Genomic DNA, 25489 nt, shown 5'->3' with positions numbered 1-25489 from the left:
CCAGGAGAGATCTAAAGTGGATGCAGGTGTAACATGACTGCAGCCACTCCCTGTATTCCCAACAGGTGATTAGAAGGCCAGGATAGTTGCATAAGCTCTCTCTTATTGCTGCGTAATAAGTGTGTACATAAACCTGTATGTGCTCAAGCTGTGTGTATCATGACAAATCTGGGTGTGTGCCTCATAGCTCTGATGCTGTCTCAGATAAGGGAGTTTTAAATACAGCATGCGGCAGGTCAAAAATAGTTGTATACATCGGCTGGAGCAGGTGTATTTTTATGCCCAAGTACGTATGTGTGTGTGAGAAGGAGCCCACATGTGTGCCCTCATCAGGTGGGTGTCAGCCCATGGTCAGCTAGCTTCCCTTTATAGCCCAGAGAGAGTTATAGCCCGGCCCCTTGTGACTTGTACACATCAGAGCCTTCTCCCAGCCCCTTCTGCTCCCGGACCACGCCCCCCTTCCACCCCCCCCCCCTCCCGCTCTCTCATTCCCTTCCCTGCGTGTTGGAAACATGCTGCAAGCTGACAGACAAGGCAGAGGCTGACAGACTCGTACACTCTCAGAGGCACTTTCAGCCAACATGGGCCAGATACTGAGCTGGATCCGAGGCCCTCGGGACACCCCGGCCCTCCAGGATGTGGCCGTGGAGGAGCAGGTGTGTGTAATTCTCTAAGTGTGTGTCTTTTTGTGCCATGATAAATCCAAGTAATCACATGTGTTTTGTTTTGTTTTGTTAATCTGGGTCAAGCTGCCAATGTGTTCTGTTCTGCTAGAGTTAGCTGACCTGCTTTACTGTCTGTTTAACAAAGGAGTTACAGAGGGAGCACTGTAACTGTCTCGCTCTGAACCAAGTCTCTCTCCCTCTCTCTCTCTCTCTGCTGGAATGTGAATCTCTCAGTCAGCTTCTGTGAGTTCAGTGTGTGTGTGAACGTGAGACATTAAACCGAGGCTGGGACAAGGCCTGCGTTGTTTGCTACCAGTTGCTTTACTTCTCAACAGTGAGGAAAAATGGTCAAACTATGTTGTTAGCTCAGATGATACGCTTATTTCACTTGAGGTATTGTTGTCATTCCGCAGGACAGAGTCCTTACGTCTCGCCCAAATAGCATTCTTGTGAGATAATGTGCTGCGATGGAGTAATCTGCAAAGGGGGTGTATCTGGAATAAGCTGTTTTTTGCACATCCTTTAGCCTCAGCCTTTTCTTTTCATAAGATTCTCATTTCTGGTAATGAACGTGGTGATATGCAACAGGCCAGTGGCTGCTGATCTGTTATCAGGGCTGTGTTTGTTTTCTCTCAGTCACATCACGTGTCAAAGGTTAAACAGTGAATCCTGAAATCTTTCAGACTTTAAGAAGGAGGTTTCCCGCACCACTCTCAGTGGTCTGGCTCCATTATCTCTACAGTGACGGGAAACAACCGACAGGAAGACATATCTTGATGGTACACACACACAACTATGAAAACAAAGTCCACAAATGACCAGAAGAGAGTAGCTCGCACACTCATACTGTCAAACGTACATACATATCCATTACCTCACATTAGTAATCTTCCACGTTGGAAATCAAGCTCATAAGAGACAAAAATAAAACCCTACAAGATGAAGTAAACATGCTCTCTTGATGAAACATCACAATCACAAAATTCTCAAAAGTCTGATGTTAGACACGCCTCCACTGTCAGGAAAACAAACACGCTTCTCTCTTAACTGTTACCTTTGAAAGCACCACAGACCAGCCGGGTTAGTTCTCTCTCTCTCTTAACTGTTACCTTTGAAAGCACCACAGACCAGCCGGGTTAGTTAGCAGGAGCTTGTGTCACGTGCATTTTGCTGACTTACGTCACGAGTTGTCCGGATACTGAGGCATCGTGAACAGCTGTTTAGCTTTTGCTGCTGTTGGAAGCTGGTTATGTGGAGAGTAGGCACAGGCAGATCAACGGTATTGATGAGTAATAAGCCCTCAGGCCCTGTGCTTGTGTTTGTGCCAGTAAATGAGGATGAGTACGCTTGAGCATGAGCACCAAACATTTATTTGTATCTTGTGCAGCAAAGGATCACCATTGTCTTTCTTGTAAAATGTGTGTTTGTGTGTTTGTCCCGTCGTCAGGGGTTGCGTGTTGCTAACCACAACTCATCAGGAACGTGTACTGTCAGATTCCACGTTTCACCGTCACTTTTGCCTGATGGTTGGCTCACAGGCTTTTGTCACATCCTGTTATATAAAATCAAGTCTTGAGTAGTTTCCAGGCCCTCAGGCTCACCTCCACTTCAGTGAGATGTGCTGTCTGTTTACGTCCGACATGTTTGACCTGAAGTTGGTGCTCGCAGCCACATGTTTGTCCCCGCCATGTAATGAAACCTGCCAGGCAGCCCCACGCTTTCTGGAAACTGCAATTTGATGTACTGATTTAGACTCTTGGTATCAGACTTCACATAAACACATGAAAGCAGCCAACGATGATGCTTCAAGCTTGTGATATCTTTTAGCTTAATGACAAGCTCTCAGCTTTTCTTCATGGCGGAGTGCCTCTTGTGCTCCAAATACTTGCACGAAACAATTATGACTCCGTAACGTGTTGGGAAACAGTTAGCGTGTGTATGTATGGAGCGTCAGCTAACCTAGACTACAATGACAGAGGAAACATAAATGGAGACATTTCCACATTTTTCTGAGATTGTTTCCAGTGTGGGGAGGAGTGTGGGTCAACAAACCAGGGGGAAAGTACAGGGCTAAATTTAGAGATGGCACAATAAGGACTCTCATCGTGTGGGGAAGGCAATTTCTGTCTAATTTCTCATATATGATTGTCTCATACTGCTCTAAAGGTAACGTTGCAGCTGTTTCATTCTCAAAGGGATGATGCTCTTTTGATAAGGGACGACTGCAGAAAAACACAGCTGTACAGGGGCCACTATTTATAGATTTAGACAAATATGGTTAGTTTTTTTTTATTTTTATCTGTAGTGCTCATGTTAATGGAAATATATTAGTGTTACAGTGATAAAAGGTTATAACACACATTGTGGTGTTTGATGAATAGGACTTCTTATCGCGGCCGTATGTGTTGTGTGTGTGTGTGTGTGTGTGTGTGTGTGTGTGTGTGTGTGTGTGTGTGTGTGTGTGTGTTTCCAAACATTCTCCAGATTTGGGTTTGATTGTAGCATGTAAATGCAGAAAAGGCACATTTCCAAGCCCTGATCGCGCCACAAGGCAGGAGCGGTTCAGGCATCATGTAAAATGGATACTAAGATGCATCATAGTTGAACTGTTATTTGTGTTTTGTAATTCATTAGATCAATATATGTTGATGCAGACAGAAGAGATTCTCTTCATTGTTTAGTTTACACTGTTGCTGTGTATTTCCAAAAGACACGGGATCAATTCATGGTGTAAAACCTGAATAAACGAGGTTAGTTTTGATGATGAGGTCACCAGGATTAAAACACGTCAGCAGGCCGAACTCTCAGAAAATACATAACATGAATGACCGCAACCTTAGCATTGTGGTGGTGTCATGTCACGTGTTTAAAATAAATGGCGGCAGCATGTAAACAACGCCAATCTAACTGAATTAAATGTCTTTTTTGTGGTGGACACACGCCAAGTCATAGAAACAGTGATGCTAAGAAGTGGCAGCACAAGACCACAGAGGTTTTCGTTCACAAATGTCATCGCCCTGAACAAAGGACCAGCTAGTTGTTGTGATGTTGAAGTCAAGCATCTCCAGTATACTTGTTAAGAGCATAATGTTAGCTTTTTATTTCGAACAACTGGATTTACATTTGAAAAATGTGTTGATTTGTTTAATTCTCAAACTTTTATTTGCCACACAGCTTATTTTTGGAAAATCCGATGTCAAAATCTCACTGGCCTCTTGTAGAGGGTGATGGCGATGCTAAATTCCAGATTGGCCCACAAAAATATTCATGTGATGCTTGGTTGGACCAAAATGCAAACTCAAGAGCAAGCAGAAAATAGTTAGAAATAATTAAACCAGAAATTAAAACATACGGGAAGCCAAACTCAAACAAAGACTAGACATGAGATGCATTTGATCAGATCAGACCACCGCACAGGCAAGAAATCCAACAAAGACCAGAAGTAACGACAGACAGAATAACACCAACAGTGTTGGTCAGCGCACCCAAAACAATGATCTGAAGCAGACTAAAATCCTTCAGAGCTCAGAGTTTGTATGTCTAGTCACCCCTTTCCGAATGAGATGTGTATTCTTGGTGTGGTTTGTCAACTTTTCCTTTATCTTTTATCCACTTTTTCCTTCATGTGCAGGATTGAACTCTCTTTTATCCCCTCCTGATATTTTCTGTCCCTCTATCAATTATGATCATGTGCAAGTACCAGTGCTGCTTTCCCACCAGCTTTATTTTGGAAACCTGATATCTTTCAGCCTCGCACTTTTAGTTTGAAGCAAGGATTGAGACTAGAAACCTCCCAGCTTCAGAGATCTGCATGGGTGGGGCCTCGGTCTGCTTCAGCTCATTAGTTGTCAATTCAGATAAGTGTTACTGGGGTGACTGAGGAAGGCATTTGGATCCAGTATAAGCGTGTGTGTTGTCTTTCAGCAACACAAAAACACGCTCAAAAACAGAGGGCAACCTTTGTTGTGTTAAAGCGCATTTATTCTGAAAAGTCCGAAAACAGACACACATACCTCTACCAAGGAGATGGCCGGGCACAGATTGAGCAAGAAGTCAAGGAGATCAGCGACCCCCCCTTCTTGTACTTTGAAAGGTATTTTTTTAGACAAAGTAGAGTTTCACTGATGCCTGTGGAACAACTTGAACACGCTGCTTTTGTTCACTCCTGAGTTTTGTTTATCTTAATTCAAGTTTAATAAGCTCAGCCTTCCTGTTGTTGAAACAAGTCATGTCATGTTGACTTGAAAGATGCTTCCAGGCAGTAACAAAAGGTTTCTTATATCTGGAGATCATTGACGGCTGCAAACATCCACCTATTTACACACTGTATATTGAAAGCCTTCTAGTCAGCTCATACAAAACAAGGGTGACACAGCGAGTTGTGTTGTCACAAATCACCCTTGATAGGCTACTCGAGCTGACAGACAGAATAAACCCACACATGGGTGCTATGAGGGTAATTGGACACAGGGGGGAGCTGCTGTCTTAAGCCCTTCCTCCTCAGCCATGTCTGAAGTGCAGATGTTGTGGGCTTGGGTGCTTTGTTTGCTCTGAGAAGTTGTTTCTTCTAGAGGTCTCAAGTTAGTCCTTAGCAGCTCCTCACCCATCAGTGAAGCAGCGTGCAGGGTTTGTGGAAAGCTTGCGCTGCTGGTGCTTTACTAACATTCTTACATAACATCTGGCTGCTGCCCAGAAGTGCTGTTTCCTGTCTGCGTGAGTGAGCTTTGAAGATGCATGAAGGCCAGAGAGAACAAGTCTAAGCTTGTGCTGATGACCGCCACATTTAGGGCTCCCACACCTTTGCCCTTTATAAAGTCCCTCTTTTTGCTGCCTGTCAAGCGGTGTGACTACATGTGATGTAATAGACCTCCCTCTTGTCTTTTCTTTCCAACCAAACACACACACACACACACACACATTCTGTCTGTGTTGTTTGAGTGCCTCTGCAGTAGATTCCTAAGCTGTGAGTTGGTCAGACACACCCAGACTCTCCCTAACAACACTGCTTGAAGTCCGTTTTTGCCTCCTCCTCGCCACCACTTCACCACTCTTCTCCTCCTGCAACCATCTCAATGTAGGCCATCATATCTGTTATCAAACAGCAACATCCTTATTTACAAAACAGGACTTATTCATATTTCCTGGCAGGCATCGAAGAGTGGGCGGGGCTTTGTGCACCAAACGAACCAATCTGGCTGAGCCTGCTCTGGTGGCTTCTGGTTGAGGAGGCGGTGCCTGTGAAGCACAGGCTTGTGTAGCTTCCAGAAGGTGGAGCAGCAAGTTTTCCACCTCTGGGCGTGTGTCTTTATGTGCTTATGTGTGTGTTTGAGTGTGTGAATGTGCTGGCTACAGTGGGGATCTAAGGTGAGGCAGCCTGAAGAGAGCATCTTGATAGAGTACATATAGAGGATATACACAGACAAGCAGACCCATGGTATGTATCTGGGTGGTATTTTCCTTCAAGTTCCTGTAAAAATCTGCATGTGGATGGGCTTCCTCTTTGACTGACAGCTGTTGTCGCACGTCAGATGAGATCTTATGATTAGACTTTGGGTTGAAGATTTAACAGTTCACAACAATCGATTTGTGTGAGTGGGCAGCTTGTGGCTTTCAGGTTTACTGCCATTCGTCTGTCAAGTTGCGGAAAGTTGGCAAAGATTTACAAATGACGTTGTTACTCTCCTTTTATACTTGTGTCACCACAAGTTGTTGCCAAGGTAACAACAAACAGTGATCCAAATCAACAATCAACCGTGAATGTTGTCAGCAGTGTAGCACTCTGTTTTATTGATGTGCCCCGTGTGTCATTGATTAAATCTGTGATTTATAGTTTTATTAGTATTCAAGTAAAATGTGAGTGAGCCAGTTTGTATTTTATTGACAAATACAGCACAAATACAAAAAAAAAAATTGGTTAAATGTCTATAATTATGTCTTTGGTGGAAACTAAAGCATCACCCCTGGATAAGTAGTTGCATTTTAAACCACTTAGCCGGCTGCCTGTGAAATCACAACAAGGTGTGTCGATCACCCCTCCTCTGATGATCTATCCTACGAGGTCATATAAATAGCATCCCTCAGTTCACCCAGCTGTCTGCAAGTATTCCCCTGCAGCAATAATCCTCCTCCTCATGCAGCTCTGAGCTGAAAACATTGTTGCTACTTTCACACTTCTGCTCCAAATTCCTGCAGTGTCACTGACTGCACTTTTGTAGCAGGGGTGATCCGCACTGCTGACCATCTTCACAGGTTGCCAGGGCTATTTTAGAGTGGTAGCAGCAGCAGCAGCAGCAGCTAGCCGAGGAGCTGATTGCAGCCGTGTTCACATGTCTGTGGTTTTGTCGGGTGGGGCCCAGCATTAGTCATCAGTTTTCGAAACAGGCCCGAGCTAACTGCTTGAACTGCGTCGTTGGGTGAGACCTAGATTCCCCGCATTATTGCTTCTCTTGTAGGAGACAAAGGCACTGCGTATCCTTGTGTGTCATTCTATTATTTCATGTAACGTATCCCATCGTTCAGGATTTGACTCTTGCACGTATCTAAAAGTGCAGAGAAAGTTTCCATTTGTCAAGTTGAAAGAGTGCCACTTTGAACTGCACAAACCCTCAATTATCCACGATATGCCTCTGTCCAAGCCATGTGATAGGAACACTTCAGCACTAAACTCATGAGTCTATTTTGGCTGCAGCCAGTGGAGGCTCAGGTCTCCCAAATTGGCCACAATGTTGACGTCAGTGTTCTGTTATCAGCGTGGGCGCCCACCCTGCTCCTGAAGGAGAAGGATCATGTATCCATCTTACTGCTTTTATATCAACCTTTTACCACATCTGTAACTTTCTGCAGTTGAAACTTTGTTGCATTGAGTTTGACATGATGATGAAGAGGGCTTAATAAATATTCTTGTTTTAGTGCAACAGCGGCTGTTATAAAGGGATTCCCCTGAATGCCAATGTATTAATTGAATATGCGGTGTGTGTGTGTGTGTGTGTCTGTGTCTGTGTGCGTGTGTTGCAGTGGTGCTTAACAACACTATGCAATATTTTACCACCACTAAGGAGTTCATTTGATAACTGGTGTTAGTTTGTTTGTCTTCAAGCTGGATGACTCAAGGAGTTGTGGATGGGTGGATTTTGGTTAAATTTGTTAGGATTATAGAATTTAAGGAGAAATTTATTGATTTGGGATTGATCCAGATTTGATAGCAGCAAAACAACTTGGCAAGGTCCTGTACTGCATCTCAGTTGTTGCTTACTGTGAAAATGCAGTGAATTTGTGCATAATTGCCATTTGAGGGGCATTTTTGTGCTTCGTGTGCACAGATATCACGGTGTACCTCGGACGAATGTTCTCGCTGTATTGTGGCACTGTCATTATGGTGGGTAAAAGAGTGATAGTAGCAAATGGTGATGTACTCCTGCCCCTATTACTATATGTGTTACTGTTTTTATGGAGTGTTGTTCTTCACACATGTCCTGATTTTCCTCATGAAACAGATACATGGCAATCGGCCCCTTCCCTTGCCCAGAAAAAATTTCAACCAGGTACAGCTGTGTGAAATACCTACATCTGCACACCGTTCAAGTCATTTTGTGCACGGCAAATGGACAGATTAACAGGAAGACCTCACAATGTCATCAAATCACAAGTTATCACCATTTCATTTCGGACGTAATGAGCATGAAAGGTGTTCCAGTTACTTTGTCCACACCAACGCTATTGATCACTGCATGTAAACAGTCAGATCCAAAATCATGTCTTGGTTTGTGGCTTTTTTCTCTCTTAAGGTTTCCCCACAGGCTTCCTTTGGTGTGTGTGCGAAAAGATTAAGCATGACTCAACTTTTTTCAGATTCAGAGGTCAGCGTTTTTGGTTGGGGTTTTTTTGTACTTGTACCATGTAAAATTGACTATCTACATTATGGCAAATATACAAAATATTTATTTAAGTAAAGCCACTGTAACATTTGACCACGTGTTTATGACTAAACATAATTTTTTACGTGGATCGACACCTTTCCTGCAAAACACAGGTAATTTACATAAATAAGTAAATATATTTGTTCATTTATTCTTTTGGAGATGTATTTGTTAAATTATAGCAGAACTATTGCTTTGCTGCTGTCAATATTTGCAGTTCATACTTTACTGAGGGCAAAAGTAGTGGGTTAACTTCATCCGTGTAAAACTAATACTGATCAGAGGTTATATCCTGGCACCGGAGCAGGGCCCATCACAACTCAGGTCACCTGTCAGGAATGTGGGTTTTAAAAAAAATCCCCTGAAACACCGTTGTGTCTGTGGATGGACAGCCGCTGCAGATTGGAGTTCTCACGGCAAGGAGGCTTGTGAATAGTTCATCTCTGTCAGGTGACATTTAGCCATAGGCATTAAGGTGAAAAATGGGTCTAAAGCGGATCATTAGTCAACTGTAGTTACTGGTGTTAATAGCAAGTGTGGTTTAACACGACTGCATTTGGAGGCGGCTAGCCATTAGAGGAGTCAGGGGAAAAACAAAACGAAACAAAAAAAAACCAAACCACGATAATAAGTTAGACTTCTACAAATTGTTATTATTTGTGTGTTGTGTGCCACTCGTACTGTGTGAAAAAAGATCAGCTTATTGTGCACGTCACTTCAGAATGTCTCAGCAGCTTTGAAGTGACGGAGAAATTCCCCAAAAGAAGCTAGTCTTAATTTAGGCGCAGTTTAGCAAATTGCTGCTTCAAAATATGACCTCAACCAGGCCAATCCTCCAATCTCACGGATGAAAAGCAATTACTTTATGACCCCCAGCAGAATGTTTGAGAGTTTTGAGGCAGCACAGGAAGAATAAGCTCCTCTGCTGTTGTTCGCTGCAATTATGGGAGCGTTAAGCTTTCAGCAGCGGAGGAAATATGCTGGTGGATTGTAAGCAACATAATGAGTTTGATTCTGAGCCTGTATTTCATGGTTACGCCATTTCACATCATTAATAATTCTTAGTTTATCATAAGTTGTTTGTGTGCCTCAAGAATCTGTATTTTTTGGTGGGACGTTTTGTTCTTCATGAATGTCCCTTCAAGTGTCTGAATATCATTGTTCCTAATCAGAGTTAATGTTTATTTGTCCTGATGTTTATCACCATATTCTTTTCTCCAGCAAAACCAGGTCCTTAGGGCCAACTGAATAAACCTTTTTTTTTTTCATGAATTATGACGATTGCACATGCAACGCTTTCACCAGTCACCATTTTGCAAAAAAAAAAAAATCAATACTACACTTAAAACATCCATGTCCTAGAAGACCCAGAAATCATTTCTAACACATGGAATATGGAAGTGTTCATATTATAAGGATATCATATTTTCTGGAGGGGTCATGGATAATATCGTCAGCGTATGAAACACATCCATCCAGAATTGAGTTGGTTCCAAACATGTGTCACACACTCACAGTCCGACAGGGCTTTGTGTGTGTGTGTGTGTGTGTGTGTGGGGGGGGGGGGGCACACACCATGTTTTTGAGAAGTTGACGGGGGGAGTGGTCCCTTCCGTCCCACTGGGATCCGGGCCCAGTAGGACAGAAATCAATCTAATTCTAACAGGAGGCTATAAAGCAAACCACTCCTCCTCCGATGTGCTCCTCTCAGCACTACACCCGCGTCCTTGTCTGCACCCGATACCGGCGGCAGGAGTCATCTGGTGAAAACTCTGGTGTATTGAACTTGCTGGATGTTATAGACAGTTTATTTCCCTGAATGGATTGTAGCTGTTGGCCAGTTGGAAAAGTATGTGGGTGGTTCACTTTGCTTGCTGCCTAACCCATCTTTGCTGACTGACATTTCTGCCTGTCTTTCTCTCTCTCTCTCTCTCTCTCTCTCTCTCTCTCTCTCTCTCTCACAAACACACACACACATGCTATTGCTTGGCTTGTGCAGTGGTTTTCATGCCAGACTTAGCCTCGAGGTGGGATATTGTTTGTGTTTGGAGTTGCAGTATAGATTTTGCTCACCTCATTTCTAGTCTGTGCATGTATGGAAATGAGTGCATTCTGACCTCTAGCAGAATACTTTAATGGGCCAGGTCACCCTTTTTTGTTTTTCATACTTCTCTGCTTTTGTCCAGAACTTAATATGTTCACTGCTCTTTTATGACTGAGGTGAGTCACTAGATCCTGTCGGTCAACTTCCCTTCAAATTCAACAGACATTAAAAACTGTAAAAAGATACAGTTGTCCTTGTTGGTTCCAGAGAATTTGTACAGCACAGAAATGCTGTCATTAATATGTTAGGGTTTGTTGTTAACCTGTTAAGACATCTCACTCTGGGTTAGTTAAATAGTGGAAAACCAAAACTACAGCGACCACAACCGCTTTCATCTACTTTTCTGTGTTCTGTTCATGTCAGTTTTGCACGCAAGGCTTGACGGGGTTCCAAACAATGATTAATAATTTCCAAAAGAATCCTACATTTTATTTTCGGGTCTAATATATCAAGGTAATACACCAAAGAGGTAGATGAGCCCATCCATAAACCTTTCATGTCAATTTTAGCTGGAGCCGGCAGTTAGCTTAGCTTAGCTTAGCTTAGCTTAGCTCAGCATAAAGACAAGTGGAAACAGCTAGATGGGACCAGTACATTTTTGGAGTCTCTGCTGGTTCCCTGGAAGTGGCTCCCAGCCAAGGAACAGTTAAGTGTCAAGTGTCAACTTTTCATTTTGTAGAGTTCTATTGATTTAAGGAGCAGCTTACTAACAGTAAGGTTACTAAGCTTCGTTTTGTGAGAAAAATGTACCAGCAGATCAGTCTCATGTTAGCTCAGACTGTAAAACACATCTGACTTACCAAGCGTTACCACCCTACTTGCAGGTTCACTGTGCTTCCTTTTAATCTTCTCTTGTATATTTGGTAACTTGGCAACATTTCTTTATTTCTTTAGTAACAGGAGCAACATGACTTCCCCTGTTGCAGCGGGATGTCCCTGCTGCTTGTGACCTCACTTCCTACTCTGACACTTCCTCCTGATTCTCTCTGCAAGCAGCCTTATTCAGTGTTATCATGTGCTCAAAAATAAAAAACGTGTACACAGAGAAAAAAAAGAAGTAAAATATAAGAGGTACTTTAGAGGTTTTATTTAATGTCTGAAGTGCTGGTAAAACAAGCTTGAGTAAACCCTGCATGTGATTCGCATGATCCAAGCGTGAGCAGTGTCATTGGTGGTAAATGTATCAACAGTATGAGGTGCACCTGCAGTCACTTCTTTTTTAAGATCATTTTTTTTGCATTTTTTTTATGCTGTTAAATAGGTTACAATGAAGATGTGATAAGAAAGGGAATAGATCCCTCGTTCTCTGTGCAGCCTTGGCCTGCATGGTATACACTTAACCGGTGCACCACCGGGGTGCTCCAGCTGTAGTCACTTCTAAATCAAAGATCACAAGTTGCAGAGAGTTGAGAAAGGTTCTGTTTCCTATGTAACTCGTCTCTCTGCCACTCATCCCGCCTCATCTCACTTCAGTCACTCTGTAGTCAGTAAAAGAAATAGGGGCTTTACGGCTTTTTAGGTGGTCCAGTACTTTCACACACACACACACACACACACACACACACACACACACACACACACACACACACACACACACACTGAAGCTTACCACTGTACTAACAATTGTACTGTGATAACACCGTTTCAGTAGCCTGTAATATTCCGGTGTGGGCCTGGCGCCAGGATGAACTCACACAGCATACAGCGCTTTCCATTTTTCTATAACAACAGTTAAGCCATATCTATTTCTGCCAATATAATTGTTGTTTTTAGCAGTTTCTTTACTGATACATCAAGCATTCACAGATTAGGCAATACTAATAAATAGTAATTAGTAATATCAGATCTTTGGGGGGGGGGGGGGGGGCTGGAGCCTATCCCAGCAGTTTTCTCTATTCAAACCAGCTAAAAGAACTAAGCTGGGCTCCAACTGGAGAAACCAGGAGCTTCAGGTATTACTGCTGTATTTAGGAATTAGTCAATTTGCGTCTGTAAATATGAGAACCCACTCCCTTTGAGGAGTTAGGTTCATTAAAGATCCTAAATTGCTCACAGGTGTGAAAGTGACTGCAAGAGGTGGTTCGTCTCTAAATTTGATCGCTGTGATGATCTGGCGATCTGTCCGGGGTGAACCCTGACAGTCTGATGAACACAAGGAAATCATGGAGCTTGGTGACCTTGAGACTAACACTGTCACCTCACAGTAAGAAGGCTCTAGATTTCCTCTGATTTCCTGGTGACATATGCAGGTTGTTTGCCTGCCCTCACCCCTACTTTGAGTGCCTGGGAAAAACTATTAGTTTATTTTTTTTTAGTATTATTACTGTTGAAGATAGTTTAACTTCACACAAAAGTAAAGGCTGTCATTATTCTTGGTGCACTGTGCCATAATTTCATAGTAATTCTAATGTTTTGTTTTATCAGGACTCACTGACCCTAAGAGATATATAAATATATATGTATATATATATTTATATATATATATATATATGTATATATATATGTATATATGTATGTGTATATATGTATATATATGTATATATGTATATATATGTATGTGTGTATATATATATATGTATATAAAATAAAAAAGTATTAAATCAAATTCAACCCTTTTCTCTTTCAGATTTGATTATCTGCATATGACAGCTTAGATAAAGACCTGCTGCAATGCTACAGTTTACTACCTTTGGTTCAGAGGAAAATTTTTTTAATAAAAGGTGGTTGCGCATGTCAAAGTGTATATCAAAAGACGAGCCATTTAAGAAATTAACATCAGCTAGTAAACCATTTGTTCCTTGCATGCTTGAAATTAGATACATCATGCAAAACTATTCAAAAGACCAGTTATTTGCTGTAATGACATTTCCGAATTGACGCGATGGAGGTAAACAATATGAAAAGTATTTTATATCATGAGAAAAGTATGCAGAAAATGTGGAGGTGATGGCTTTTATATTTTATGAAATTAAAACTGAAATAAATATTTAACCAGCTTTACAGGTGCAGGGTGGTGGGCAGCTAAATTAGTTTGATACGCTCAGCGGTATTCCACTAGTTTTGGTGTAAAATGTAATTATACAGTAGAATTTTGTTTTCGACTGATGTAACACAACATTTTGCTCACTATCCCGAACTCAAATCCCCTCATGAGTAAATGTCAGTCAAAAGATGGTGCAGAAGTGGTGTTAAACCACTGGCACATGTGATCGGTGAGTGAGGGAATGCGACTGCACCGGTGTAAAGAATCGATGCATCACACAAATAAACCTCAGATTTAAAAGTCTGAGCTCATCAGATGTATTTGAAGACGTATATTATGGCCTCATGTTACTCCCCTGTTTTTGAGGCAGCTAAAGGAAACAATAATACTGCGCCTGTTGGCTGAATGTCAAACATCGGTCCCACCTTCAGTGAGGAATGTCAACCACTCCTGTCTGCTGTAGGATGAATATGTGTGTACATGCTTGTTTGCTTTTTGCAGCGATAAATGACTTTATATTACTAAATCTTTTCTCAAAGCAACACCAGCAGTGTATTTTCCTCTCAGAAGTCACCAGGAATGTTTGGGGTTTCTTGTGAAATTGGGATGTGTGGATCTTGAAATGATTATAATGGACACGTTTATTGTTATATTTTTTATTGCGCATGTGTAACCTCTCTCTCTCTCTCTCTCTCTCTCTCTCTCTCTCTCTCCTCCATAGTCGCAGCCAAGCCAGGCCCCACCCAAACTGGCAGCTCAGGTCTCCACCAGGAAGCCTGCACAGTTTGAGGTATCATTTTCCTTTAATAGCCTTTAACCTCTTCTCTCCCAGTGCCCGGCTGACCCCTGACCCACCAATTATCTGAGCTATGCTTGGTATTGTTAACTATTTTCCTGTTTCCTGTTACCTGTAGTCAAGGTAGGGAACATGTTTAGCTGTTCCGTCTAAGCAGCAACACACAGAAAAAAAAAAGTTCCTTTACCTTCCATTTAAAGGCTGCAAGAGTAACACCCAGTTTCTCAGTAGGAAGCTTATTAACCCTTTAAAGTAACGCGGTTTGACACAATGGCCTCAGATCAAAGAGTCTGTCGTCAGTTACTTGTTTAGAATTATGCTCAAATAATCGAGCAGGATGTTCAACGGGAAGTCAGACATTGTGACAGTAAAGCAAATGAGAGTTTGTTTTCAGTTGAAAAACAGCAACTTGAACTCGAGCTCCAAAACACTTAACTGACTTCAACAGAGACATTTAAGCTTTTGGCATCGTGATAAGAAAACCTAGGAGGTCTGTTGTGTCCTGTTAGTGACAGGACTCAGGCTAAACTGGCCTGCTGTCATCAGGCCACACGGTGTTTTTACAGGACAAATGAAAGTGTTGTCACTTGGCCTTCAACTGCGGCGGGGATTTAGACGTCACCTATTAAGTTGGCTGGCTTGTGGAGAAAAGCTTTGGTAGGACATTTGAAATTGTTTCAAAGTGGCTGGGTGAGGTAGGAAGTGCAACAATATATGAGGATCATAATGTGAGATTTTTAAACCTACTTAGTTATTTATAGACTTGAAAATCTTCAGCTCTTAGTGACTTGTTAGTGGCTTGGTTTCCCCTTTTAATAGCTCCTCTTCAGCACACAGCTGCTTGTGTAGCTGAATGAGTGTGTATGAGCAGTGCTGTGTAACAGTATATAAGGTTTACGTTATTATAGGCATGTAAAATTCTAGAACTCTAAGTCTGATGAGGACTAACCTTGATGAAGGCAGCCGGGTGCTGGGACATTGGTACCTATGTAATTAAAATGATTGATCCGAAGGCGCAGTAATGACAGGTCTACCCTGAAAACAATACTGTACTCTATCGTTTTCCATTGCCATACAAGTTCAGACTTATCAGTATATTAAAAGTATATTTCTTTGAAAACGCTTGAAATTTGACAGTAAATGATATAGAAGTGTACGTACGCTGTTGGTTTTATTTTCATCAGGGTATGCCATTTTGAGTGACAATATAAGATTAGGACCTTTGGTGGGAGGAAATTTTAGTAACTGGACCTCTTTGAATTTGAATTGAATACCCCTGTTACAGTAGATTGTTATATAATTTACCTTACAAGGGAAAGGTAGTTTAGGTATTCTCCAGGTTACTGCCCCTCCACACAGTAAACAAATGTACAGTCGGATCACAAGCGTGACTTGACCTGGAGACGTAAGCTGATGGACGTGTCCACTCCTGGTGCATTTCAGAAGGCTTCATCTGATTCAGCCATGACTACAAAGCTCAGCACAGCGTCCAGTGGAGCTGCAGGAAGTGCTTCACTTGGGACAGCTGGGAGAGTGGCACCTCAGGTGAAACCAGAGGTACATGGAATCTGGATCTCTAAATACAAGCGGAGGTGCTTTGGTGTTGGGTGTGACGCAACTTCCTTTTTCTGGTCTGAGCGCTGGTTCATCAGGAGGCAGCTCACGGCTCGTCTGCACCTGCTTCATCTTATTTTCACCTTGATCTTTGGTGTGTTCACTTCCGTGTGTGTGTTGTTTCAGATATCCGCACATCTTGACCTTTCACTCACAAGCTGAGCACGTGCTGCGTCACATTAATGAACTCTTGCCATCATGCTTGGATGGATGATTTCAACAAGCTGTAGAGAGCTACATGAGTAACTGGACTTTCATTAACCCTGTGCTCCTTCCTTGGATTTTAGACTAACACTACACCAGCAGGTGCTACTGTTATTGACATGTCGTCTGTTGGGGCTACTGTTGTCATGACATCATCGGGGGCGAGGGGAGGTCCTAGAGAGATCTTAAAGGTAATGGATCCATCATGGTGGAAGTGCTGGACAGTACTTTTTTCTTGCTTTAACCTAAAACTATTTTACTGAAACTGATTTAATATCGACAGATTATCATGGAGGTACTGGAGCCACTATTGTCGTGTCTTCTGTGCTTCCTGCAGATTGTGTTTAAGGGAAACTCATACATGCAGCATTTGAGTGTCAGCTGCTCATCAAACTCACACGATCTGCAATGATATCTGATTCCTTTATTGCTTCATGTCCTTTTGAGTTTTGTTTTTCTGTCAGAGAGTCAACAGCTGACTCTCAAATGTCAGATAAGACAGCTTCTCTCTGCTGGCTGCGGAACTAGCACATGAAATCAAAACAGAAAGCTTTTAGTCAAACTCACCGATCGTTTATTTATGGTGCATTTTATTCTGACTCAAGTGGCGTTTAAATGATCTGCACTGATTTTTATGTACTTAAACTAAGTTATTAAAATCCACTGATACCTAATTGTTGTTTACTGCTTATCATATGATAGTATTTACTTCACAACATTGGCCTGCAACATTAGCTGCTAGCATATATAACATATCTGAGGAGGTGGGAGGGGCACCTTGAGATGAACGGGTAGGTGGCCCCAAACTGTATTAGACTTGTCTTGATTTCTTGTCTTTTACATGCAAAAGACTTTCGGTGAGGTGGAACTAGACGTCCACATTCACTCATGACGACTCTCTTACTCCTCCTGCAAAGTAGAAACCTTATTGTTGAGCTGAAGATGAAGGATCATGTTTGTATAGCCTAAATTAATAGTACATTTTCTTAATTTTCCAAACAGCAGAATTGCTATTTGGAAAATTAAGAATTTCTGTTGAAGCTGTCAGTAATTCGGCACCCGTTTGGTTTCAGCACCATCTCTAGTTTTCATCGGCACTGTCTCAGGTCTGTATTCTGATTCAACATTTCATTCCTTGACTAATCATTTGGCCCTGGGTTTGTAGACACCCCCCATCTCCCAAGTCAAAGCCACAGCTACGACTCCAGCAGCTGTTGCAGCAGCAGCTGCAGGAACTGCTGCCACGTCCAAACCCATCGAGTCACCTAAGGACACCGCCAAGGTAGACTAACTCGGTTGATACGTGCCTCTCGCTCTCTCTCTTGCCAGCGTCTCAGCTGAACTTTTCAACCCTTCTTTTAGTCATTACTTTATTTCTGTCTTGCTGCAACACCTATGTGTTGTAGAGTCTTATCAGGCGGTTTCTGTCCTGACCTAAGAACGCTCCCCACTTGTTCTGAGTCTGCTTGGGCTTTTGTTTCTGCTGAGAAAGAGAACTGCTGTAAGGACCAGATGAAAAGGACATTTGTTCTTGGAAACTTTAACTCAGCATGTCTGCGCTCGTTGTATATCTGCAAGTAATGCGCACCCGTCCACTTGGACACACATCATGATGTAAAGGAAAGAGAATGTTTATTTTCTGGGCTTGTCTGGTGATGAATGATTGTTAACAAGTTTTCTTCTGTTGAAGTCAACTATCTTTTATCTTGGGGGTGTTCTTCTATAATGCCTTTATTGTATTTTAGAGTGCCTTGGCCTTCACAATAGATAAAGTTGAGCAGTTGGCTGCAGCTGGTGTTGCATCTGTGCAGAGGAAGAGAGAAGTAACTAATCAGGCACAAACCGAGTTATTAGGGGTCTCTGATACTTTGGTCTCTTCTTTTCTTGTGTGTAGAACATGGATCCACTGGTAAGAAAATGGAGCCTGTATGTTGCACCACATATTTTAGTGGTGTCTCTGTGTCGAAATCCTCCTGGAACTATTCTTTGCAGTGTAGCAATAACATTTTCATAATGCCTGTTTTTATTCAGAGTTTTTTTGTCTTTAGTTATTGAACAAGTTTGTACAAATCACACCAGTATCCCAGGATTTGTAGGGTTGTGTATATCACATTCTGGTGTGTTTAGCATGTCATTTTGGGTCTGTGTTGCAGGTGCAAGTAGAAGTTCCCACCAAACCAGCAAAAGAGGTAAAGAGGTGTCATCTGCGTTTAGAAAGCATGTTAGCATGTTGCTTGCTCTCATCTGCTCAGCTATGTTGCATGTCCAGGCACCCGCTGAGGATCCGTTTGACGCCTTGGCCAGCATTTTGCCACCAGCTGAGCCCACTGTACCCCAACAGCCTGTTTACACCGGGCCAGAGGTCAAAGAGGTACACGTTAACCTTAAGCCTGTGTGGGGCAGTTCTGCACACTCCAATTTGCACCAAGACGCCACATGGTGCTGGTTTGAGTAATAGTGTGTGTTGCATGTGTCATAGCATGGTATCATTGCCGAGAAAGGACAGAAATGTGGAGAGAGAGACGACACGCTGCCTCCCGGCTACAGGTTTGAAGATATGGTCAGTTCTACTGCTTCGTCGACTCACTCACTCCTCTCGCTGCATCCCCCTAACGATGTTCCTGTAAAATATTATTCACAATGTTCTTGTCTTTGAAATCAAACACCAAACAAAGGTTGATTTACCTACCATTTGATTGTGATGGAAAAAGTATATTTTGTAAATTTTGAGATTTTGTTCTGAAAACTGCCAGCTACTCAGAGTACTGGACATCTGGTCGGATTCATGATTATGTTTCTGTAGTGTCCAACCTGCTCTTAATCAACATTTTGCCAAATCTATATGGTGTTCAACTCTCATCAGTTAGTTTTTTATGAGATTCTTTGTTAAAGTGATAAAAGGTTTTGCAAAAGATGTTTTTTTCACTCAGGTATGATAAAAGGATGAAAGTGATTCTCATCCTAAAAGACAGATATCTTAAAAGCTGGTTTGTTTGATGACGACTCGCTAAATTCTAATATCGCTTGATCTTTTCTAGCCTCCTGTCCCTGCAGATGCTAAACCCAAGGATGTTCCAGTAAGTGAATTTAGCTCACACGTCGTTCACTCCGTTCGTTCGGTTATCTTTCTCTAACAGAAGTGTAAAAAAATAACAAAAACACACATGTATGATGCGCTACACTGCAAAAACCTGTCTTTCCAAGTATGTTTGTCTCATCTCTAGTCCAAACAATTCCATAAGCCTCGATTTAAGACGAGTGGACTTAACTATCAAATACATAAAGAACTTGTTTTATTACACACTGTTTACTACATTTGCCAATTATTTTACTTATAACAAGCAAAAAAAAAAAAAACATTTGAAATTCTTTTGGCTCGAAATCTGACAAATCTGCTTTTACAAAACTGCGGGGTTTTTTGCAGCTTCCTCTTGAGTGGGGAATGTTGCTTCGCGTGTTGGGTGTCAGCCAACAGCCCCCTTGTTGCTCAGGGTCCAATCACGACCAGCAAATAGTTATTCTTAGTTTAATACACACACATAAACGCACTCATATAGCTGCTTGACACTCCAGTGTGTTTTCAGATGTAGGTAACTATTTACTCAGTCTGAGCCCGCCCACATTTCTCCCTCCATCTTGTCCTGCGAATCTCTTTTTTCATTCTGCCTCGTGGTCTGTTTGCATATGTGCTTTACTGTGTGAGTTTGCGTTCTTCAGTTCTTGAAATTGATTATATCGGTATCTTTTGGTAAATCATAGTAGTCCTGTGAGTCAAATGTTACTTTTCAGACGAGTCTGTTTGATTTATTTTCCTGTTGCGATGGAACTCAAAGGGTGTGTCTGTTCTTTTCCTTCACTGTTGGTACAAACTCTGGTTTACATTATTTTGCCCATTTGTTTGCTTTTTGACTAGGTAAGATATGCCCTCTAGTGGAGGAGTATTTGACTGCTACTGAGCACCATTTAGTGAAATTCAGTTCAGTTATTATTATTGATATAGAAAATTAGATTGTTGTGTTCTTTTATCTCTGGTAAACACACGCTCTCCGTTTTCCTCTCAGAAACCACTGAGCACCGACGAGGCGCTGGATTCTTTATCGTCTGGTTTCATGACCTCAACAACTCCAGCTGCACCCATGATGCAGGAGGTCTGAGTCTTTGTGATACTCAAGAATGTGTAACACGTAGAACTCAACTGCTGGTTCCACCCATGTACCTTCTTGATATGTCTGTATTTCAAACTGCCATATCCAGCCAGTGTTAAACAGTAGGACGTCTGTAGCAACTGTGGTCTGTTTCTTACCTGAAATACACAGAAAAAGGGTCATGTTGACAGCGTCAGTGCCTCCTCTGCTGCCCCCTCTAACTTTGCACCACCGCCTGGGAAGGTACACGAAATTCATTGAAGATTCATACTTCTGCTTATGACCTCAGAATTATTTATTGTCTCATCTCATGTGTGTTTTAAGAAAGCTGATGCCCCACCAGTTGATAAAAAAGCCAAGATGGAGGAAGTTGATTTGTCTTTGGCAGCAGGACTTCGTACTGCTCCGTTCAAGGTAAAGCAACCATCTTCTCTTGGAGTCCTTTGGCAGGTGTTTTTACGTCTACCTGTCTGACCGTGGACTGTATTTCATTGTAATAACGTCACAACTGTACCAGTCAGTCTTGAAACTTTACTGGTTGTGGTCATCTCTTGTCCTTGGGAATTCAAGATGGTTTCTAGTTTTATTGAAATATATTTATTCACAGCATCACTGTGTTTTCTCTGACTGTAGAAAACAGGTTCTCCTCTCCCAGTGGTAAGTGGTAAGGTAAGTGTCCCCTTTTCCTCCTGTCTTTCATCTTATGCATGGGGAGGAAGAGAGATTATAGAAATAAACTATTTGTCTTTTTTTCCCCTCAGGGTGACCCCATGTCTCTGGATGCTCTGGGCGCTCTTGGTAACACTTTGCCAGCACCAGAACCAAAACCTGAACCCCCCAAACTCCGACCTGAGGACATTGTTTCAGTAAGAGATGTCAAATCCCTTCATCTCCTCTCAGAAACAATTGAGAAAATTCCTTATTTGCTTGTTTGTTCTCTCTCATAGGAGAACAAACACAAGAAGGAGAAGGGTGTGCGTGTCGGAGAGAACGATGAAACCATCCCTGAGGACTACAGGTTTAATGAGGAAGAACTGAGAAAACTACCTGCTCCGAAACCAGAGGTGAGACGAGCGATGGGTGATTCAGTATTTTGCCACAGGACCTTAATATACTGACATTGTTCTGCTCCTCCTGCAGCCCACCATGGACACTGGTGAGGCTCTGGACCTTTTGTCTGGAGACTTCATGACTTCATCCACAGCTCCTGCTGTCCAGGCTCCTGTGGTCAAACCCTCAGCTGCTCCTACACAGGTACTGTTCTCCTCTTCATCTGTCTGTATTTGTGATAGAGTACCAGGTTCGACTGCAGACAACACGTACTGCTTGGTCTTTTTCACAATGCTGAAGACAAAAGAGAGACAGTACATTTGTCCTCCATTGTTAGAGAACTACATTGACATGAAGCTTTTTGGGTCTTTCAGTAGGATAACAACTCCAAACATATATTAGCACTGAGGGACAGCAGAAATCATTAGAGAGCTTGTCAATAGAAACGAAACAAACAGCAAATTGGTGACAGAATCTGTTAGCTGTCTAAAGAAACATTTAGAGGTTCTCAATGGTACCAGATGTTCTGCAAGAGAACATTACTGAAGTGTGCCAATAGCTCTGTCTAAATATGGTAGAATGGCAGCATGGCTGAGGAGGTAGAGTGGCTGTCTAGTGACCGAATGGTCACAGGTCCTCTTGGGACTGTGTCCCCTTCAGCAAATTAATTAACCCATAACTGGGATGGGATCAAGGTCAAAAAGTGCTGACTAAAAAGAGCCCATCATTTGTATAATAATAATAATAATATAATATAATAATCCATCGTCATCTTCCGCTTATTCCTACACATTAAGGGTCGCGGGGGGCTGGAGCCTATCCCAGCGTCAACGGGCGAGAGGCAGGGTTCACCCTGGACAGGTCGCCAGTCCATCGCAGGGCCAACACATAGAGACAAACAACCATTCACACTCACAGTCACACCTACGGTCAATTTAGAGGATCAATCAGCCTCGTCCTCTCTTGATGTTTTGGACTGTGGGAGGAAGCCGGAGTACCAGAGAGAACCCACGCAGGAACAGGGAGAACATGGAGACTCACACAGAAAGATCCCATGCCCGAGCCGGGACTCGAACCCGGCACCTTCTTGCTGTGAGGCCACAGTGCTAACCACTGCACCACCATGCAGCCTAATATAATAATAATAATTATTATTATTAGTTGTTGTAGTAGTTTGTAGTATCTTATTGTCCAAGACTTTTCACTTATATTCATCCATCCATCCATTATCTACCGCTTATCCTGTTAAGGGTTGTGGGGGGGCTGGAGCCTATCCACACACATATAGACAGACAACCATTCACACTCACAGCCACGCCTACGGTCAGTTTAGAGTAATACAGTACTCATCTATATTCCTTCTTTTTACTTTTTTGGGGGGAAACATTTCAAATTGGTTCATAACCGTTTATTTCTCAAGATATTCTGAATTATATCCAAAATAGTTCTGACCACAACTATGAGTTTCTATCATCCTGTTTGGTAACCAGTGGAAGCAGGTTTCCCTCAGGACGCATTTAGTTTTTTTAGTTTGAGCATCCAGCATGACTCTTGTTTAATCTATGTACTGAATTTATTGATTGGTAGGTGACAATTTTCCAACCCTGTCAACATTCACTAAATCATGTCCTCACTCTAAAGTTGAACATCATTTCTGTTGTCTTGTGTAGAAGATGGAGGCCTCTGCTGCGGCTCGTGTGTCTATGTTTCCCCCTGATAAAGTCAAAGCAGAGAAGACCAGTGCCGCTGTGAAGACGGATCAGGTGAGACACATGAGATCTGCACTTGTCTCCCTCTTCTGGCTGCTTTGTAATATGTACTTTAAACAGTACATGTGAAGGACAGGGTAGTGGAACTCTTTCTGTCCTCAGGGTGACTCCATGTCCCTGGATGCTCTCGGTGCTCTGGGTGACATGTTGCCAGAAGCAAAACCAAAACCCGAATCCCCCAAACTCAGACCTGAGGACATCGTCTCTGTAAGAGCTCAGACATCTTGTTGCTTCTCTAATTTAAACACGCTCTTGAGTTTACTATCCTATCAGACAGTTTCTCCTGTCCTGTGTAATAGGAGGACAAGCACAAGAAGGAGAAGGGCGTACTTGTAGGAGAGAGGGAGGACACACTTCCACCAGACTACAGGTTTAATGTGGAAGAACTGAAAAAACTGCCTCCTCCAAAACCTGAGGTGGGACTGGGACACTCTGAGAGTGATACTACATTAGTATTGCAGTATATTTCATGAGCTATCTCTCCTTTTGCACATACATAGAAATGTAGTTTACTAATATATTCCTCTGCTCCTCCTGCAGCCCAAATTGGACACTGACGACGCTCTGGACCTCTTGTCGGGAGACTTTACCACCCCCTGCATCGCTCCTGCTGTCCAGGCTCCTGTGGTCAAACCCTCAGCTCCACTTACCCAGGTACAGGTACATCTTCAGCCAGCCACTAGTATGTGCAGCCACAGCTATGTGCAGCTATATTTGTGTAATATTCACATTTTGACAGAGATCTTGTAAGTTTAGCATATCCACAAGTGCATCTTAATCGCCATTTTGGAATTTATCTTTCAATATTGCACAGATGTTAGGATTTCAAACAGGTTTCACTTTTCAACATATTTATATTTGCCTTTTTTTTTTTCTTTCCTTTGTATTTTTCTCGTCTGTCTCACTCCCCTCCAGTGAAGACGCTTTTATCAGCTACCATGGTCTGACACTTTAGATTCTACATGTAAATCTGGCCAGTCCATGACTGGGCCGAGCTCACTGAGTTTGCATTGAAACACGGAATGCATTTTATTTCAAAAATGTAAATGATTCATACCACTTTTATGTTTGCCTGTAAAGTATGACACTATATCCAACAGCTCATGTCTTAGCTCAGCGTCAGAATTGGAAACAGGAGGGAAATCTAACTAGTGTCAACTGATTTGTTTGTTAGGGAGCCTCATAGGTGCTGGTGGGAATATTTTACTTTTTGATAAAGCCTGGCTAGTTGTCTGAACCCAGGTTCCACACATAATGATGGTCTGATAATGATAATCATGGTGTATACTTTAGTTCTGGTTCTTCACTAGAACAGCTTTCCATGGTTCACCTTAACTTTCTTGTACTGTCAGTGCACCTGTCCGTTCCTTGGCATGCTGACCCTGGAGGAGGGGTCGTACCTCCTCAAGTCCCTGTCTGTACTCGGTGTATTTAATAGCAAGTGAAACTGTATTCCATCACAACAGTGTGAAGATTGTGTTCTCACTCAGGGCTGTTGTCTGTTTGCTAGGCTAAAGTAGACAATCTATCGGCTCTGGATCAACTTTCTGGAGATTTTGTGGCTCCTGCTAAATCTTCTGTAGTTCAGTCGTCACTCCCTCCTCCAACCAAGACGACACGTAAGGTAAAAACAATTTTGTGCGTGTGTGTGTGTGTGTCTTTGTGTCAAATCTTTTGACATGGAATGTCCTCAGTTTAAGGGATCATACGACAATGAATGTGTAGTTTTAAAGATAATGTCCAAATTCTGCCAGGAATCCACACTAGAATAAACATAATGAAGTCTTAATAGAATTAGTTTGTCTTCAACTGTATCTTTTCTTTCCTTTTTTTAAGCCTGAATTGATTAATAAAAAGCTGCAAATGTCCTCCTCCATCCTCAGGGTGACTCCATGTCTCTGGATGCTCTCGGTGCTCTGGGTGACATGTTGCCAGAAGCAAAACCAAAACCCGAATCCCCCAAACTCCGACCTGAGGACATCGTCTCTGTAAGAGCTCAGACATGCTCAGGGCCAGATGTTTGTATGTTGGAGAGCACATTGCAACTTGACCTGTCTAAAGAGAGTGTGGAATGTACAAAGCCTGAAGTTGATCACATAATTTGCATGTTAACTCTCTCCAGCAGGATTTTCCAGCTCTCATAACTCAACAAAATCACTAATTCATTGGAAGAAATAAGAATTGCTGTGCAACTATAAAAGGAAACAAATTTTTAGTGATAGGGATATAAAACGCCTATTAGA

The 25489-nt window shown here is 42.3% G+C and overlaps 1 protein-coding gene across 16 annotated transcripts in view; it reads left to right on the top strand.

Annotated features, from left to right (window-relative positions):
* Positions 1–25489, top strand: part of cast (calpastatin) — a 36594-nt gene that overhangs the window by 6804 nt on the left and 4301 nt on the right. For 3 of the 16 annotated variants that reach the window (XM_086198716.1, XM_086198722.1, XM_086198719.1), the window contains 21 exons: positions 14390–14458; positions 15908–16021; positions 16366–16473; positions 17448–17564; positions 18436–18471; positions 18552–18653; positions 18762–18842; positions 19321–19359; positions 20344–20430; positions 20599–20670; positions 20752–20841; positions 21061–21096; positions 21189–21293; positions 21375–21491; positions 21568–21681; positions 23148–23240; positions 23349–23453; positions 23546–23662; positions 23787–23900; positions 24757–24870; positions 25130–25234. In XM_086198716.1, coding sequence (XP_086054842.1) covers positions 14390–14458; positions 15908–16021; positions 16366–16473; positions 17448–17564; positions 18436–18471; positions 18552–18653; positions 18762–18842; positions 19321–19359; positions 20344–20430; positions 20599–20670; positions 20752–20841; positions 21061–21096; positions 21189–21293; positions 21375–21491; positions 21568–21681; positions 23148–23240; positions 23349–23453; positions 23546–23662; positions 23787–23900; positions 24757–24870; positions 25130–25234 — 1935 coding nt within the window. Of the gene's footprint in view, positions 1–500; positions 657–5936; positions 6100–14389; positions 14459–15907; positions 16022–16365; positions 16474–17447; positions 17565–18435; positions 18472–18551; positions 18654–18761; positions 18843–19320; positions 19360–20343; positions 20431–20598; positions 20671–20751; positions 20842–21060; positions 21097–21188; positions 21294–21374; positions 21492–21567; positions 21682–23147; positions 23241–23348; positions 23454–23545; positions 23663–23786; positions 23901–24756; positions 24871–25129; positions 25235–25489 lie in introns of those variants that run through there. The other 13 variants (XM_086198718.1, XM_086198715.1, XM_086198727.1 and 10 more) reach the window with 11 other exon arrangements.

Source organism: Aulostomus chinensis, chromosome 3, assembly GCF_037954235.1.
Source record: "Aulostomus chinensis isolate RoL2024-O1b breed Wild chromosome 3, RoL_Achi_v1.0, whole genome shotgun sequence".
Lineage (NCBI taxonomy): Eukaryota > Metazoa > Chordata > Actinopteri > Syngnathiformes > Aulostomidae > Aulostomus > Aulostomus chinensis.
This window is presented reverse-complemented; position numbering and strand designations above follow the sequence as displayed.